Source organism: Sceloporus undulatus, chromosome 6 (assembly GCF_019175285.1).
Source record: "Sceloporus undulatus isolate JIND9_A2432 ecotype Alabama chromosome 6, SceUnd_v1.1, whole genome shotgun sequence".
Classification (NCBI taxonomy): Eukaryota; Metazoa; Chordata; class Lepidosauria; order Squamata; family Phrynosomatidae; genus Sceloporus; species Sceloporus undulatus.
In genome coordinates this window covers 149,819,758-149,836,071 of record NC_056527.1, presented here as the reverse complement: position 1 = coordinate 149,836,071, position 16,314 = coordinate 149,819,758, and the positions used below count along the sequence as shown (strand labels likewise).

At 40.2% G+C, this 16,314-nt stretch overlaps 1 protein-coding gene across 10 annotated transcripts in view; it reads left to right on the top strand.

Moving 5' to 3' along the window:
* The first annotated feature begins 482 nt into the window (after positions 1-482).
* TJP1 (tight junction protein 1) overlaps positions 483-16,314 on the top strand; it is a 249,808-nt gene continuing 233,976 nt past the window's right edge. For 8 of the 10 annotated variants that reach the window (XM_042475451.1, XM_042475450.1, XM_042475449.1 and 5 more), the window contains exon 1: positions 5,583-5,726. In XM_042475451.1, coding sequence (XP_042331385.1) covers positions 5,638-5,726 — 89 coding nt within the window. In that variant the 5' untranslated portion in view covers positions 5,583-5,637. Of the gene's footprint in view, positions 504-2,743; positions 3,090-5,572; positions 5,727-16,314 lie in introns of those variants that run through there. The other 2 variants (XM_042475437.1, XM_042475452.1) reach the window with 2 other exon arrangements.

Sequence of the window (16,314 nt, the reverse complement as noted above, 5' to 3'; positions counted from 1 at the left end):
CATTAAGTTCTGCAGTGCAGATGCAGCCAAAGAGAGAGAAGTCTAAATTTAATCTCACAAAAGGTTATGTGTCCTGGAATTTCATAGCATGGAGCCATGGCTGTTAAAGCGGCATCAAACTGCATTAAATTCTGCAGTGCAGATGCAGCCAGAGAGAGAAAAGGCTCAATACCCAACAAAACTACAGCTCCCAGGATTCCCTAGCATTGAGCCAGGGCAGTTAAAGCAGTCTCAAACTGGATTATTTCTGCAGTGTGTTTTGCATCCACCCAAACCTTCACTTTAGGCAACTGGCAAATGCTCAAAGGTTATGTTGTGGAGTAAGTTTGCGTGCTCACAGTCTGTATCCTAACATCAATATTATTTCAAGGGTTTGATGAAGTTCTACCAAGTCAACAACAAACTTTGGTCCATGCAGAAGATTGCCGTATCTTCCCAAAAGCACAAGATGGCAGCATCCCAGATAATTTGCTCATGAAACAGACTTTAGGCATTGCATAAAGGTAATACACCGGGTATGTATTTATTTGCAATGCACAAATAAATGTTAAAATGTAAATCTATTTTATACCATAAAATAGATTGCAGTTTACTACATCAACTCTTCCAAAAACAAATCTATTTTGTTGCTTATAGTAGTCAAGGTTTTGATTTCAGATTTGACTCAAGGAGTTCCAAGGTTAAATCCTCACTCAGCCATAAAGTTCTTTGAGGGTGCATCCGCACTGCAGAAATAATCCGGTTCGACACCACTTTAACTGCCCCAGCTCAGTGCTATGTAATACTGTACTGGGAACTGTAGTTTTGTGTCGCACAAGAAAGAGAGGGCTAAATAACTCACAAAACTACCATGTCTGTTGAGCCATGGCAGTTAAAGTGGGGCCAAACTGGATTACTCCTGCAGTGCAGATGCAACCCGGGTGACCTTTCCTTTCTTGCCTTTGCCAGAGTTGTTAGGATAAAATGAGGAAGAAAGCCACTGTATTCTCTATGACCAGGGATGGATGTGAAAGCTGGACAGTTAAGATAGGAAGAAAATCACTTTGTTTGAGATGAATTGCTGGAGAAGTGTGCTAAGGATCCTATGGTCAGCCAAAAATAGGTCCTAAAATGGTTAAATCCAGAAATCTCCCTGGAAGCCAAGATGACAAGACTATAGAATTTATCACACTAGCCATATCCTGCGGTAAAACGGGAGTTAAACGCAATATAACGTGAAGATAACCAGGAAATGGCCAAAGTTTATCACACAACGTTGCAGTTAATGTGAAATAACGCAATGTTAATCCGAACGCAAAGCAGAGGAAACCAGCAGCTTTTCTAAATTCAGAACAAACCGAACTGTAGATTATTATTATTAATATTATACTTTATTTATATAGCCGTGTAGATTTACATAGCGCTATACATATAGACAATAAAAGCGATAAAAATGAAACCTGCCAATGGCGTACATTCTACAAAATACATACAAAACAATAGATACTAATACAAGATGGAATTAGATAAAATGAGGCAACAGATTAAGTACATCAAGTATTAAATTTCACGTTGTTTTGTTTTAGCAGCAATTACTGTGATAAACTTTCCAAATTTGCAAGTTCTGTTTAAATTCAGATTTAACTTAACTCTTAGCTCCTGCTTTCCCGCTTGTTTATCGCTAGTGTGATAAACTTGTCCTTTGGACACATTGTGAGAAAGCATGAATCATTGGAAAAAACAATAATGCTGGGAAGGGTGGCGATCCATGCTAGAGCAGTTAACAACATCAACAGACGCAGTACTACTAGTAAAAACAATTTGCCATCCTCCTCATCTTCATCTTAAAGAAACCAAACACAGCAGCAGCAACAACAACAACCAATACAACCCTGCTGTCAATGGAAGGCATTTAATACATGAAGCGAGGAGGTTACGCAAGTGTGATCCTTGGTGAATAATTACTACTGGCAGCACACCTACGTCGAAGCTGCCAGAATCTCTCCTCTTAATCCTAATTCATTAAGAGGACTCTATTTGCCTTTTTTAAAAAACGATCCAATAATTCAGGAAAGACACAATCAATGTTAAATGTGATCGATGCCAGTTTAGATTTAGGATTAAAAATCTAGACTATCCTCTCCTTACTACATGCCACTTAATGCACACAAACGCACACACGGCAAAGTCCTAGGCTTTCTGTTCCCAAATGCATGACAACTAACATACGTTGTACTTAATAGTATGCAATACTACTATAGAGGAGCAATCACCATCCAGTTGTAGGATGATTTAAGAATTCACCCATCCAAAAAGAAATCAAACTTGCTATCCACCCGAAGTCGCATCTTTATTTCTTATTTTAACACTTGTTGGGCATGGATAATTATTTTGCTATCTTGCCTTTTTCAGGGTAACTTTATACAAAAGAAGACTTGTTTTGGGGTTTGTTTTGTCTTTTTGAGAATAGAATTAAAAAGTGAACCATAGCCCAACTATTCTGCTATCTCCCTTTTTATGGTTGTGGAAATGCTTATTAATGCTTGTAAAGGGCTAATTAGTGGAAAGTAATCCTCTTAGGGAGCTGGAAGCGCCGTGCGTGGCGCTTTCTTTCCCTGTTTTTCATAATTTGAACCTAGGCCTTCTCTTTTTCCGGCCCAATCGCACTATCTACAGGCAGGCGATATACCCTTGCTTTCCTGCCGAAGACTTGGAATATCTCCTTCTCCTTCTCCTTTATTTATTTTTAGCTTCCAATGCAAACATGTTTGGATGCTCTGCCCGGTCTTGGTTTTATAACTGTGGGAAAGCGACAAAAAAAGGCAGCCTTGCTAGGAACCACTGGCTTGCTGATATTATCCTAAGCAACCAGAGGGAGAGGATCGTGAGAGAGCTGGATGTGCAGAAAGCGCTGTCATATCTGGTTTACGAGAGAGTCTTTTCCTTGGAGGAGTACAAAGACATTGTGTCCCGGGAGTGCTGCGAGAAGCAAGCCGCCTGTTTTCTAGAGAAACTGGCTTGCAAAGGCCCCAGCGCCTGGTCCGCTTTCTGCTCGGTGCTGGAGGAGGTCTCTCCCCACTTGTTCATTTCCGCTCTCCTTGACTATCAAGGTAAGGTCACATAGGTCCCGCTGTCTGAAATGTTCCAAGTGCCGTATCATCGGCAGCGCCTTTCGAATCCGTTCCACACTAATAACCTATAATTAGAAGTAACTTTCTCTCTTCTGGCTCATCATCTGTTCGCACTCAGCATAGCTCTTTTGCTGAGAATAACCCAAGAGGACACATGTAACGGCGGTGGATAATGTTTGAAATCTCTCTGTAGAAGTAATGGTGATAAAATAGAAATGGGTTAATACTATGCATTGCAGTTATCCATGATGCTGGGGAACCAAGTGGCTAAGAATAAATAGTCTCTCATATATATATATATATGTAATGCTGCTTTGATTATGTACTGGTGACTTTATTCTTAATAGTTCAGTGCAATACACATAAGTGCATCATTCTGTGAAATCGTGGTAGGGTTATTTGACAACAGTTGTATTGTTATGTATTTTTCTATGTATTATGCTATTATTTCTGAGATTGTACGCCATGATCAGGTTTACGTTATCTGTTTTATTGTTTGTATGTACAGCACTGTGTAAATCTACAGCGTTACATAAATAAAGCATACTACTACTACTACTACTAATACAGTAATTGTTACTGAAGACAGAAATGGTCAGCAGATGGCTGAAAACTGCATGGATAGATAGAAGTGGGTTGCCTTATTTCAAGGACTCAGCGGTATTGTATATATACTGTGAAAAAAAATACAGGTCAGATGACAACAAATAAACCAACTGGATTTACGCCTAGATGTGTATACAGCTCTAACCTTAATCCCGCTGATTTCCGGGGTCATCTTAATACTGCAATCCTATGCACCTTTACTCACAGGGAAGTCCCTCTGCTTTCAATAGGTTTACTTGCAGTGGCAAGTGCATTTTGGATCACAACCTTAAGCCAGCTGTTCAGGCTTAAGCAAGATGAGGACTGGTGTGTTCATGTGAGCTCCACAGGTGCGCATGTTATTGGAGGAGAAAGGCTAATTCATCTAATGGTAGCAAGCACCTGTGGGTTTGCTGTCTTAATTGTATGCATCAAATAAAAACAAAATGAAAGGACCCAACAGGGTTTCTCTAACAACCTTTTTAAAATGTAACTGCTGCCTGGACATGAAGGTGCGTCTGTTGCAAAATAAGTCTCCAAAGGTAAATTGACCCTCCGAAATACCTGCCACTTACGCCTCCATTATTCCACACTTGTAAACTTAATTACCTTTAAAATTGACAGTTACAAATCCTACCATGCAGTAAGGAGATGGGCCATTTGCCATAATTTACTTACAAAAGATTACCACGTCTTTCTCTCACACTTTCCCACCCGTATGATTTACTGGACAGGTTTATGCTCCTGGGAAGAGTGCGTCTGGGTGGTGCGAAGGGTATTCCAACAAATAAACGAACTGTGTCATGTGCTGAGCCAATGATACTATTTGCAGATGGGTATCAAATAGAAAATCACATTAAAGCTTAAAGTATCAGGCAGGGGTTGAGAGGACTGTTATCGGAAAGGTTCGGCATCTTTAGAATAGTTTTCAGCCTTCATCCAGAGTTTTACCCATAGTCACCATTTTGGGTTTTTGCGCTTCTCGCTTTAGTAGGAGCTTAAAGATGGCACACATTCACTTGATAGGACTTTACATGTTTGAAAGCAAAGTAAAAAAATGCCAAATTGCCAATACTTGTGCTTTTAAAATTAGATATTAAGGCCCATTACTCATCTGAGAGCAACGGTCATTTGTCTCTTTCTTCCCAGAACTGTCTCCATCGGTAACATTGTGTTATTACAGCTACACAACTTCATGTCTCGGGTTTGTTGTTCTGACCCAATTCCGCCACATCCTTTTCCCTCTTGGCGCCACATATTATAAGCATGTCTGGTTTTTAAAAAATTACTATAAAGGAGCTAGAAAATGGGGTGTGTTACAAAGTTAGAGTCAGGACACTTGTTAACAGACCTTTCTGGTGGTCACTCTAGACAGCCAAAATAAAGCTGCTTCGAGTCACTTTGGAGGTATGGTGTTTACATGATGCATGCATCCGAAGAGTCCAGAAGCTGCACCGAAGCTGCTCTCCAGTCCTTAGGACTGGAGCATGGCTTTGGTGCGGCTTCTGGACTCTTAGGACGCATGTATCACTGAAACACCATACCTCCAAAGTGACTCGAAGCAGCTTTATTTTGGCTGTCTGTATCAAGCCTAAGCTTTGGAATTAACTTCCAAGTAATATATGACAAACTCAACTTGTCAAGCAAGTTTCTCTTTTAATTACGTAATTGTATCTTACAAGCTATTGGCTGCTTGTGACGTTTTTGTGCTTATAATTTTATCTTGCATTATTAAAACCTTTTGATTATAATTAATTTTAATTATATTCATCATTGGGAATATAAACACAGTCATAAATGTCAAGTTTTCCATTGAACTCAAGTGATTTTGAACACCCAACACAAACCAATAAAGGTGTGTTTTTGTTTTTACCTAGGTGTGTTAACCAGGAGCTTCGCAGACATAAGTTCGGAGGCTTCCAAACTGAGAAAAGCATCAGAAATGGACTTTCATGACCACAGTGAAGCCAGCGACCTGGACGGAAACTTTTTGGCCGATGACCAGATAAACCGCTCATTCAACAAGTACAGGTTAAAAGTTCTGCACTATTTTGAAATGATAGTATATTAGGAAGAATGTACTGTATTGTACAAACTGCAACTGAGACCAATTCTCCAAATGGATGATTGATCTGGATAGTCTCTCCAGAGGCTGAATTTTAGAGATAAAGGTCATTGCTCTGACCTTTTGCCCGCTCTAAATTCGGAATTCGTTGTTCCTCATATCATGATTCCTGGCAGTGGATCTGCAAATAGATTTGCAACAGAGCTGTGCTTATTATACTACAGGGCAGGTTGCATATAGAAACAAACTAATTAAAAAATGTGCCTCAATCTTTTCTTAAGGGTTGCATCAGAAAAGGAGAGGATAAATTGGGAGTCAACCTCCAAGCCAACATACAGTAGGAATGCTACTTAATTATATTAAAATAAACAAATGACATTCATCTGAGGCAAGATGCATTAGGCTGTGATCCAACCCTGTTCTTGGGCCACCTCTGCTGGTTTCAACCAGGCTTGTATCTCCTTTACATGGGGATTTGATACAGAATATATACAGACTCTCTGTTTTTAACCTTCAGTTTCCATTATTGGACAGGCGGTAGCTGGAAGATGGAGCAAGCTGTTGAATTTTACTGATCTGTTCACCTAGAAGAAAAATATTCAGGCCGCAAATATTTTTAAAAACATTTCTATTTGAGCTTGAGTTTGGGATATTATGTAGAGAAAGACATATTTAGCTTTCTCTTTCCAATTTCATTTCATTTTTGAGAAGGGAGGAACCACTTCTTTTTATCACCCTTCTTCAGATAAAGAAATTCAGTCATACTCTCTTACTTGTTTTACTACGCCAGTTAACACGTTTATTCAGTCCCAACAAGAACTAATGCAGAGTAAAATTCCCACCTCACTTGTAAGCATGAAATGAAGACATCTAAGTCTTTTTAAAATCCCATTGCAACTATGATAGTGCTTAAAACTTGCAAGAAGTGATATTTGTCATGAACATACATAGGGTTATAATGGTAGTTTTGCTCTGTACAGCTTCAGTCCTTACAATAACTAGCTAGAACCAGACTACACCGTAAACTTTTCCAATCCTGTTTTGAAGCTACCTAAACCTGCAACTGCCACTAAATTTTATGGTAGTCCATTCTATCATTTATTTACTTGTTTGCTACTCATACCTCTAGGATGTTTTTAAGAATAACAAATTTCAAAGCTGTATATAAAACAGCACTGGACAATAACAAGCCCAGCCAGCAACAACAATACAATCTAGAATGAGAAATGTGCAATGCGATTACAACCTTAATATCTCAATTGAAAATGAGCAAGGAAAGGGTCTAGTGTATATCCTAAGGGACTGAAGTTCCATAAATTAGGGGTCACCGTTGAGAAGGCCTTGCTGCTGTCAACATGTTCAATTATTATGTTATCTGAACAAGTATTTTCTTTCATCTGGACCAGATCTACTCTTCTAATTTAATTTTAGGACCTCCAGGTTATAGAATATTGTGAGGGAGAGGCGTGATTATGAAGTCAGCCTTGGAGGTTGCCTGCTTTTCTAAAGGAGAAGTGGGTTGGTTCTTTCCATTCAGATCATTGAAATATCATCAATATAAGTCGATGTCTATAGACTTTCTTTTGCATTGCTGTGTCAAAGTGTGTGACAGGAGCAATAATTCCTTCCTAAGTTAATTACACACATGCTGTAGGTGTTTAATAAGAATTTTATTCCCTGTATTCTGGAAAAATAGCCTGCTTATAATACAAATACCTGAGATGGAATGAGATCTCCAGGAACCTGTGTCTATAAAAATGGCAAAAGAATGCAGTATAACTCAAAGCCAAGCAAATCTGTCACCCACACAGCCCTGCATAAATTCACACACAGCCAAAAACCAAGGTAACGGTTTCTCTTATCAACCAGGCAACCAACTAGAAGGTACCAGTTTTGTCTATAAATAAAAGTATACAGTGACTGTGAGATCAATAGGAATATGCTGGAAATCTCGAAAGACATTCCAATAAAAAACCCACATACAAAACAAATGTGTACCAAGGATGATATATTCCTAACCCTCCCTGTTTAAGTGAGGACAGTTCTGATTTTTTGGATGTCTGTCTCTGACAAATCAGCTGTCACTATTTTTTGCCTTTTTAAGAAATGCCTTGTTAAAATGTCATTGTGAGTTGAGAAGAGTGTCATTTTTCAGAATTCAGTTTTCTCCACCGGTTCTCTTGAAATTAAATCTCTACATTGGAAGGTAGATCTTGTCTTTATAATGACAATCTAGTTCTAGACCAGGGGTTCCCAACCTGGGGAGGTGCAAGATGGAATTTCACAGGGTGCAACAAAGGAGTTTATCAGACCAGAGGAATTGGAAGTATAATCCGATGGCAATCTGAACGCAATAATGGGGTTTAACGTTATTGCGTGATAGACTGCCACATGCAAATTCGGGCAATGGCATGCTATTTTTGGACAATGGGAAGCCAGTTCAAATGCAATTCGCATTCACGTAAATTCGCTGAACTAGCAAATTCACGTAAATGCGTTCTGGCCCCACTTTCTTTTCATTCGAAATTAAGAGAAATTCCTCCCGTTTGATAAACTCCATCGAGTGGAATAAATTAGCATCTAATTATTCAGTTTAGATTTGCATGTTATACACTTTTTTTTGTTTAAGTTCAACTTGTTCACTTGTATCTGGTTCAATTTATGGTTCAAAAATTAGAAAGTAAGACTTCTTCATCCTTGAATGTGATATGACATTTGTAGGAGTTGTGAACATTAATCAAACATTTCCTAGGGGCACAGAAAAGGTTGGGAACCACTGCTCTAGATCCATTGAACTACAACTACCATTGTCTCCATCCAGCATGACCATTGGAGTGAGTTGTGCACATGGAGGAGTCATTCATTGGGGTCCTGGTTGAGTCACAGTTCCACTTCTTGTATCTTCTCCCATAATGGAGAGGGTAGATGGGTGCCATGCAGTCTTGAGTCCATTTTCAGATTTCGCACCTTGGTTACTACCTCCTCCTTCTACATTGCACCTTCCCCATCAGTAAGGAAATGGGACAGGTTCAGCACTGAGCTGCAAGGCCCAAGAACCACTTGCTTTACTTTTAATCTCCCCCTCTTGACTTTTTCTGGTAGAGATCAAAGATTAGAGTGTGTTGCCATCAGAATGGGGATTCTTCTCTGGAACAAGTTGTGGACAGGATTGCAGGAGTTTCTAGGCTAGATTATATCAACAAACTAGAGTCTTAAATAAATGTAAAGTCATTACAACAACCAATCTCAAAGCAGTGTTGATCATTACACAGACTTCCTGGCACTAGTAAACTAGAAGTTATTCATATGGCATAAATAAACCTGGCAAAAAGTGGATTGAATCTGTGTTGGTCACATGAATTTGGAATGCATCCGATTCAGTTCGGGGGGCTGCCCAAAGACCTGCAAAAACCAGGGTAGTTGATCTCAAGGTTTTGTTTTGTTTTTGAGTTATCCTAAAAGCTTTGTATTGTCGGCTGTGTGAATAACCAATGCAGATAGACCTGGGATAAACCAGGATAAAACTCTGCATGCTTTGAATGTGTTTTGAATCCATCTTCATCATCAACTTGATCTTTATTTGCAGTGCTGACATATATGGGCAACAGAACTTGCAGAGATGCTCATAAATGTGGTTGTGATTAAAAAAACTGCATTAAAAACACATCTGCAATGTATGAGTGAGATTATTCACATGGTTGCGTTGCAAAACAGAACATGTAGATAACCCAGTCAACTCCTGTGCATTACTGGGTGGTTGGGAACACAAAGGTAAAACTTTGAAACTTTAGTGGGAATAGAAGAGAAGGAACCTGGAGATATCTTTTTCCCCCTTTTCTTTTTTAGCATTACATATATTTATGCATTAACCCATCACTATGACAACCTGTGCAATTTGCATAACCTCCGTTTGGTTATTATCTTCCTTTCTGAGAACAACGGGTCAGCCACTGTGCCATAGTTTCCGTTGCTTTAGATCAGAGACAGTTGGTGAATGACTCATTCTTCCATCAAATGGATGCAAGAATGGAAAACTTCACTGTAACTTTCCTCCTCCAGGTTATCTTCCCATTTGGGACACTGCTGCTATTTGGGGCATTCCGGGAAATCTAGTATGTATGGCTATGTCTTGCAGCAGCAAACACCTTTCATTGATTTATGCAAACAGGTTTGAGATGGGGATGTCCCAGTTTTCATCTCAGAAACGGTGGTAGTTTTGATCTTTTTAACAGAAGGGCCTTGCTTCAAAAGTACAGTAAATGTGCAATTTTACATACTGGTGTTCTTGAATGTTTAACCTGAAAGTTGTTCTCTGGTAGCTCTTGAACAATAAGTGGTCAAAAATTGGATTGGATGAAGACTTTCCCTCTTACAAACAGAAGCACCCTTTCCATCCACTGATAGAGTAATTTGACTGGAAGAAAAGAGGGAGAGATCATTTGCTCCCAGTCTAAATAATCTGAAGTCTGCCAAAAATATGTCCTGAAAGATTGGAGGAACCCTCTGTAATGGTGGTTGAGAGCTGTAGAAAGAGGGGGGAATCAGTAAAAATAACTTTCCAGCTTTGAGAATGGTATGCCCTGTAGAAGCAAACTTTGGATCCATCCATGTGCATGTCTGAAAATAAGTAGAATTAATAGTGTCTCTCTCCCCCAACTCCCAAATTTCAGGAAGATCAGAGCTTTGTCCTACACAAGTCATTTGTTTTCCTTTTTATTTTTTATTTTTTTGCATTAAGGCATATGGTGCCGAAATTCTTCATAGCAGTTTATCACACGGGGGAAATCCCGTGCAAAAATGGGGGTTTAAATGGTGGGGGAATGCAAAAGCAGGTTGATTTTCACACAACGTCATTGTTAAAGTGGTATTAACCAGATTGGAAAGTAGATGGGAAGTAGACAAAAGTCACTCCTTTTTACTTTCGGAAAATCCCGAAAGTAAAACGGAGTGGCTTTTGCCTACTTTCTGTTTGGGTTAACACCAGTTTAACCATGATGTGAGTGAAAATCAAACTGCTTTTGCAGGTTTTGTCCAGCATTTTTGTATGGGATTTCCTCCATGTGATAAACTCCTGAGTGCCATTTGTTGTTGCTGTGTGCCTTAGTCTTTTTTTATTTATGGCAACCTTAAGAGGGACCTATCATGGGTTTTATTGGCAAGTTTCTTCAGAGGGGGTTTGCCATTGCCCTCAGCTGGGATTTGAACCCTGGTCTCCAGAGTCATAGTCTGACTCTCCAACCATTACACCACACAGATATTAAAAGAGGGAGTAGTCTCTTCCCCCCAAAGCTCACTTTTAATTTAGCAAATACCATACAAACAATGTTGTGGGTTGGTAGGTATTTCTTTTGCCGCCATGTTCTTCCTTGTTTTGCAAGAGGAGCGAGTTCAGATTAGAGTCCAGGTCCATTGGCTGATGGCAGAGGCCAGAGTTTGCCTTTCCCCAGCTTCACAATCATAGGATAACTGACCATTGGGGCCCAGTGTCTTTTCTGTTGAGGAACAGAGAAGCAATGTTCCTTGCCACAACTCTTCTTTCTTAGGCTGATGGACAGGACAGAGTTGATCTCCCCTTTGCCATCGTATTCTTTCTGGGAACATCACAGCAAATGTCATTCCTTTTTAAGGTCATGTCTTTTTAACGCTGTTCCAGCAGAAGGGTCACATACATGTTTCTCTTCTGAAGAAGCTTATTAGTTGATCTTGACCCAAAGGTTTATTGGCTTTGTTTGATCCAGCCACTAGATGGTACTCTATTAATGTAATTAAACCATTGGAGTAATAGTCACTTGAAGCACATCTCTGATAGTCCTTTTCTGAAGGCAGCTTTTTATTCCTTGGTTGAGAGGCTCAGCTATGATGTTCATCAGCAATCCTTTGTTTCAATTTGCCATAGCAGTTGGAGGACCAAATAATCTTAGTAAGATCTGGAGAGAGCAAGTGACTTACACTTCTTTCATATGTGAGGATGTCAAGAAGAAAAATGCACAAGCTTCCCATGGGAAAAGATAAGTTCTCTCCCTATAGCAAGAGAAGGTGTCTCTCCCTATGCCAGGTTAATAGGAAGCTTTTCTTTGTCTAAGGCTGCATCTGCACTGCAGAAATGATCCAGTCTGACACCACTTTAACTGCCATGGTTCAGTACTATGGAATTCTGGGATTTTCAGTTTGCATAGGGAAGCCTGTCTCGATCAAGTCTAACAATCTGTTTCCCACAGCAATCCCACTCCTCATACCTATAGAAAGCCCATAAGCATGACATGATGGCAAGAGCACCCTCTTGTTTTAAGTCTTCCAGAAACTGAAAATGAATGGCACATTGCCCCATTGCTGAGCCTGTCAAGGGCTGCTTCTGCACTGCAGAATTAATGCAGTTTGACACCGCTTTAACTGCCATGGCTCAATGCGATAGAATTCTGGGATTTCCATAGCATCTCATTATTTGTAACTTCTGTGTTGAATTTTAGACTACGTCCCTTTATATTTTAGAAACTTTTATGTTTTATGTCCCTTTATATGAATTTTGAATTGGCTTTAATTCTATAGATTGTTCAGTTGCATTTCTAAAAATGCCTTTTACATCTTTTTTACGGATTTTCTTGCCTGTTTTTAACCTGTTCTGGTTTTGATATTCTATGTGCCATTTCACATCCCAATACTGAAAAAAATGAATAAAATAAACATAAGACGAAGAACAAGAATAAAAACTGCTAACAGCTTCTTAGGAGCAAGGACCTGTCTCTTGTGTTCCCTGAAATAATGTGCACACTTAGGGCACAATATAAATACTGTGTGTGTGTGTGTGTGTGTGTGTGTGTGTGTGTGTGTGTGTATATATATATATATATATATATACTGTATATATATATATATCTCCAGTATTTACCAGTCCACCAATAGGTTATGAAAGGTATTGAATCTGAAATGCTAAAAAGTCCTTTTAAACATAATGTTTTTCATCTTTTTAAACAGAATAAATTAACTTCCCCTTCCCCCCCTCCTTCCCAGACTTTTGCTAGACACTAAATTTAATGTTAAGAGAGAAAAAGAGAAGCTTATGTTCTACATTATTTTGTCCTTCTGGGCTTTTCAGATGGGGTTGGAGAGAAAAGCAGATAAATGAATATATAACTAGTTCCTTTCAAAAGTGAGATATTGGAGGAGGCAGTGGGTGAGGAGGGAAGTTAGCATCCTTAAATGAATGGTAATACCTGCCAGTTCTCAAGACAAATTTATAAGTTCTTGAGCAAACCTGACGTTGTTCCACATCAGAAATGCAAGGCTATTCATGAGCGCCCTACATAATTTTTAACCAGCGGACCTCAGATGTTACTGTCTCCGGCTCATATGCTTCCTTTGTCTACTGTTTGTCACAGATGGTGAATGTCAAGGATCAAGGGAAAATGTATTTCAGTATAGCCATGAAATGAGGGTAGATAGGCGGGAGCTGCAATCTGTATCTAAATGCAGGTGCGGAGTAGGCAGCTGTGTCCTGAAGAGGAGGTTACTGCTCTAGGACTAGCATTTCTTTGAAAAGCATTGTCTCTTATAATGAGCAGGCATTTACTGAACAAAGCCACAGGAGCCATGGCGCCCAATGGCTACAGTGAAAGGTAAGACTGGCTTCCGGTGTGTTATGTGTAATGGCTCTTGTTTTGCACATGCATGCCATCACTCGGAACTGTCCCCATCAGAACACCTATGTAATGTCACCTATCTTATATCTTCCAAACCCCACCTTGTCTCTTAAATTTGTAGCACCATTGCTTTCATTTCCATTCTGTGATGCAGCTACGCTTGTAATGGAAGGTGGTGTATCCACACTGCAGAATTTATTTATTTATTTATTTCATTTTTATCTTGCCTTTCTCTCAAGTTGGGACCCAAGGCATCTCTCTCTCTCTCTTTGACACCACTTTCACATGCCATGTTGTTGTGTGCATTCAAGCATGCATTCATTCCTTTTGGAACAGACTTAAAAAGAGATGGCCCTATTTCTCTGTATGCTTTGTGATTAGGCTATTGTTGTGTGCCTTTAAGTCATTTCCGACTTATGGCGACCCTAAAGCGAACCTATCATGGGGTTTTCTTGGCAAGAGTTGTTCAGAGGAGGTTTGCCATTGCCATCCTCTGAGTCTGTGAGAGTATAACTTGCCCTAGGCCATGGCTGGGCGAGGAAGTGAACCCTGGTCTCCAGAACTGTGGTCCAGCGCTCAAACCACTATGCAATGCAGGCTCCTTTCTTTTCTCTCTGCCTCCCAATCACAAGCGAAGTGTCACACTGAGGATGGAGCAAGCTTGTTTTCTGCTGCCACCGAGAATAGGACATGGAGCAATGGATGCAAGATACAGGAAAGGAGTTTCCACCTAAACATTAGGAGGAAGCTCCTGACAGTAAGAGCTGCTCGACAGTGGAAGGCACTGCCTTGTAGAGTGGTGGGGTCCTTTTTCTTTGGAGGTTTTTAAGCCAAGGCTGGATAGCCATCTGTCAAGGTTGTGTTTATTGAGAGTTCCTGCATGGCAGAATGGGGTTGGACTGGATGGCCCTTGGGGTCTCTTTCAACCCTTTGATTCTATGAGTCTATGCTCAAAATGAGTATGAACCCGCATTAGGAACAGAAATCAAGTGTAGATTTTTGCATCAAAGGATTTGTGAGCTTGGGTTCTGGTACTGTAAACCCATTCATGGGCTAAGCATGTGCTCTGAGGCACCCCATGTCCTTTAATCTGATTATTTTGTTAGCCGCCTTGAATGATATACGTATATTGCGGAAGGGTTGGGTGGGAGGGAAGTTAACATCCTTAAATGAATGGTAATACCTGTCAGTTCTCAAGACAAATTTAAAATTTCTTGAGCACTGAGCCATGACAGTTAAAGTGGTGTCAAGCTGGGTTATCTCTTCGGTGCTGATGAAGTTACGGAAGCAACCTTTCCCCTCCCTAACTGTGTGTAAAACTAGAGCCATGGTTGTTGCCACGCTCCTTCCCAAAGAAATCATTTCATGCCTCCATTGGGTATCCATTATCCATTTTGTTTCTCTTCTCTTCTTTTGTACTCTCTTTTCAAAACTATTTTTGTTTTAAAAAAAAGGATATCAGGACTTCACTTTACTTGTGTTACCTTAACAGGTAAACAGAAAGCCTGCCTCTGCAAATATCTGGGTAGAAATTCTCCATTTTTGGATAAGCCATCTGATTATTTTTTAATTAATTCCCAAAGCTTTGTAATAACAGCCATTTAGGGCTCCGAATCTACCCTCCCCCCTTACCCTAACATTACTGAATAATAGATTTTTTTATTATGATTTAAATACCACCGACTATCTTAAATATGTTTTCTGATAGATCTGGGGCAGTAAATCCCTTCTGGACATCTATCTCCAGAATTACATTGAGAGGAATAAACAGCTGTCGGGAATATAAATGCTAAATCATCAGAATGCTGACTCAGTGCCGCGGAAATCACAATATGTTTGAACAGTGCGGAGGTAACATGTCAGATAGCAGCTACTCAAATTTCCCTGCTTTGGACAGCTCTAAAGCCCCAAATAAAAAGCTGGAACCAGAGCAGGGAGTTGAAAACAAACAAACAACGAGGTGGGTAAGCTGGGTTTTCTAAATGCAGACATAAATGGCTGCCATGAAGCATCTCACACAGTTTGACCTGGGCTGGGAAAATTTCAGTTATGTGGGAGCTACATTTTTTGTTAGAGCCCTAACATCTATTAATAAGAGTTTTCACTCTCTGTCTCTCAAGACCGTTCTCTTTTGCAGGCTGCATCTACATTGCAGAATTAATGCAGTTTGACACTGCTTTAACTGCCACACTGCTATGGCATTCCGAGATTCAGTTTTGTGAGATATTTAGCCTTCTCTGCCATAAAGCTCTGGTGCCACAACAAACTACAAATCCAGTATAGGGTGCTATACTGTCCCCGATGTTATTTAACATCTATATGAAGCCGCTGGGTGAGATTATTCGGAGTTATGGAGCTGGGTGTTATCAGTACGCTGATGACACTCAGAACTATTTCTCTGTGTCTCGTTCGTCGGCCTCAAATTCTAATGGCATCTCCTCTCTCAATGAATGTCTCCGGGCAGTAATGGGCTGGATGAGGAAAAACAGATTGAAACTGAATCCAGACAAGACGGAGGTGCTCACGGTAGCGGCCCCAAAACCAAGAATTGGGTTGCAACCTCCAGTCCTGGATGGGGTCACACTCTCCTCTAGTGACTGCATTCGCAATCTGGGGGTGCTCCTTGACTCGTCGCTCCTGATGACAAATCAGGTAAATGCGACAGTCAGGAGCGTCTGTTATCAGCTTTGGCTGATACGCCAGCTGCGCCCTTTTCTGGAAGTAAGGGATCTCAAGACTGTTGTACACACACTGGTAACCTCACATCTAGATTTCTGTAATGCGCTCTACATGGGGCTACCCCTGTGCTTGACTCGGAAATTACAGCTGGTTCAAAACATGGCAGCCAGGCTTGTGTCAGGTACATCTAGGAGGGACCATATTACTCCGGTATTAAAGTCCCTCCACTGGCTGCCTA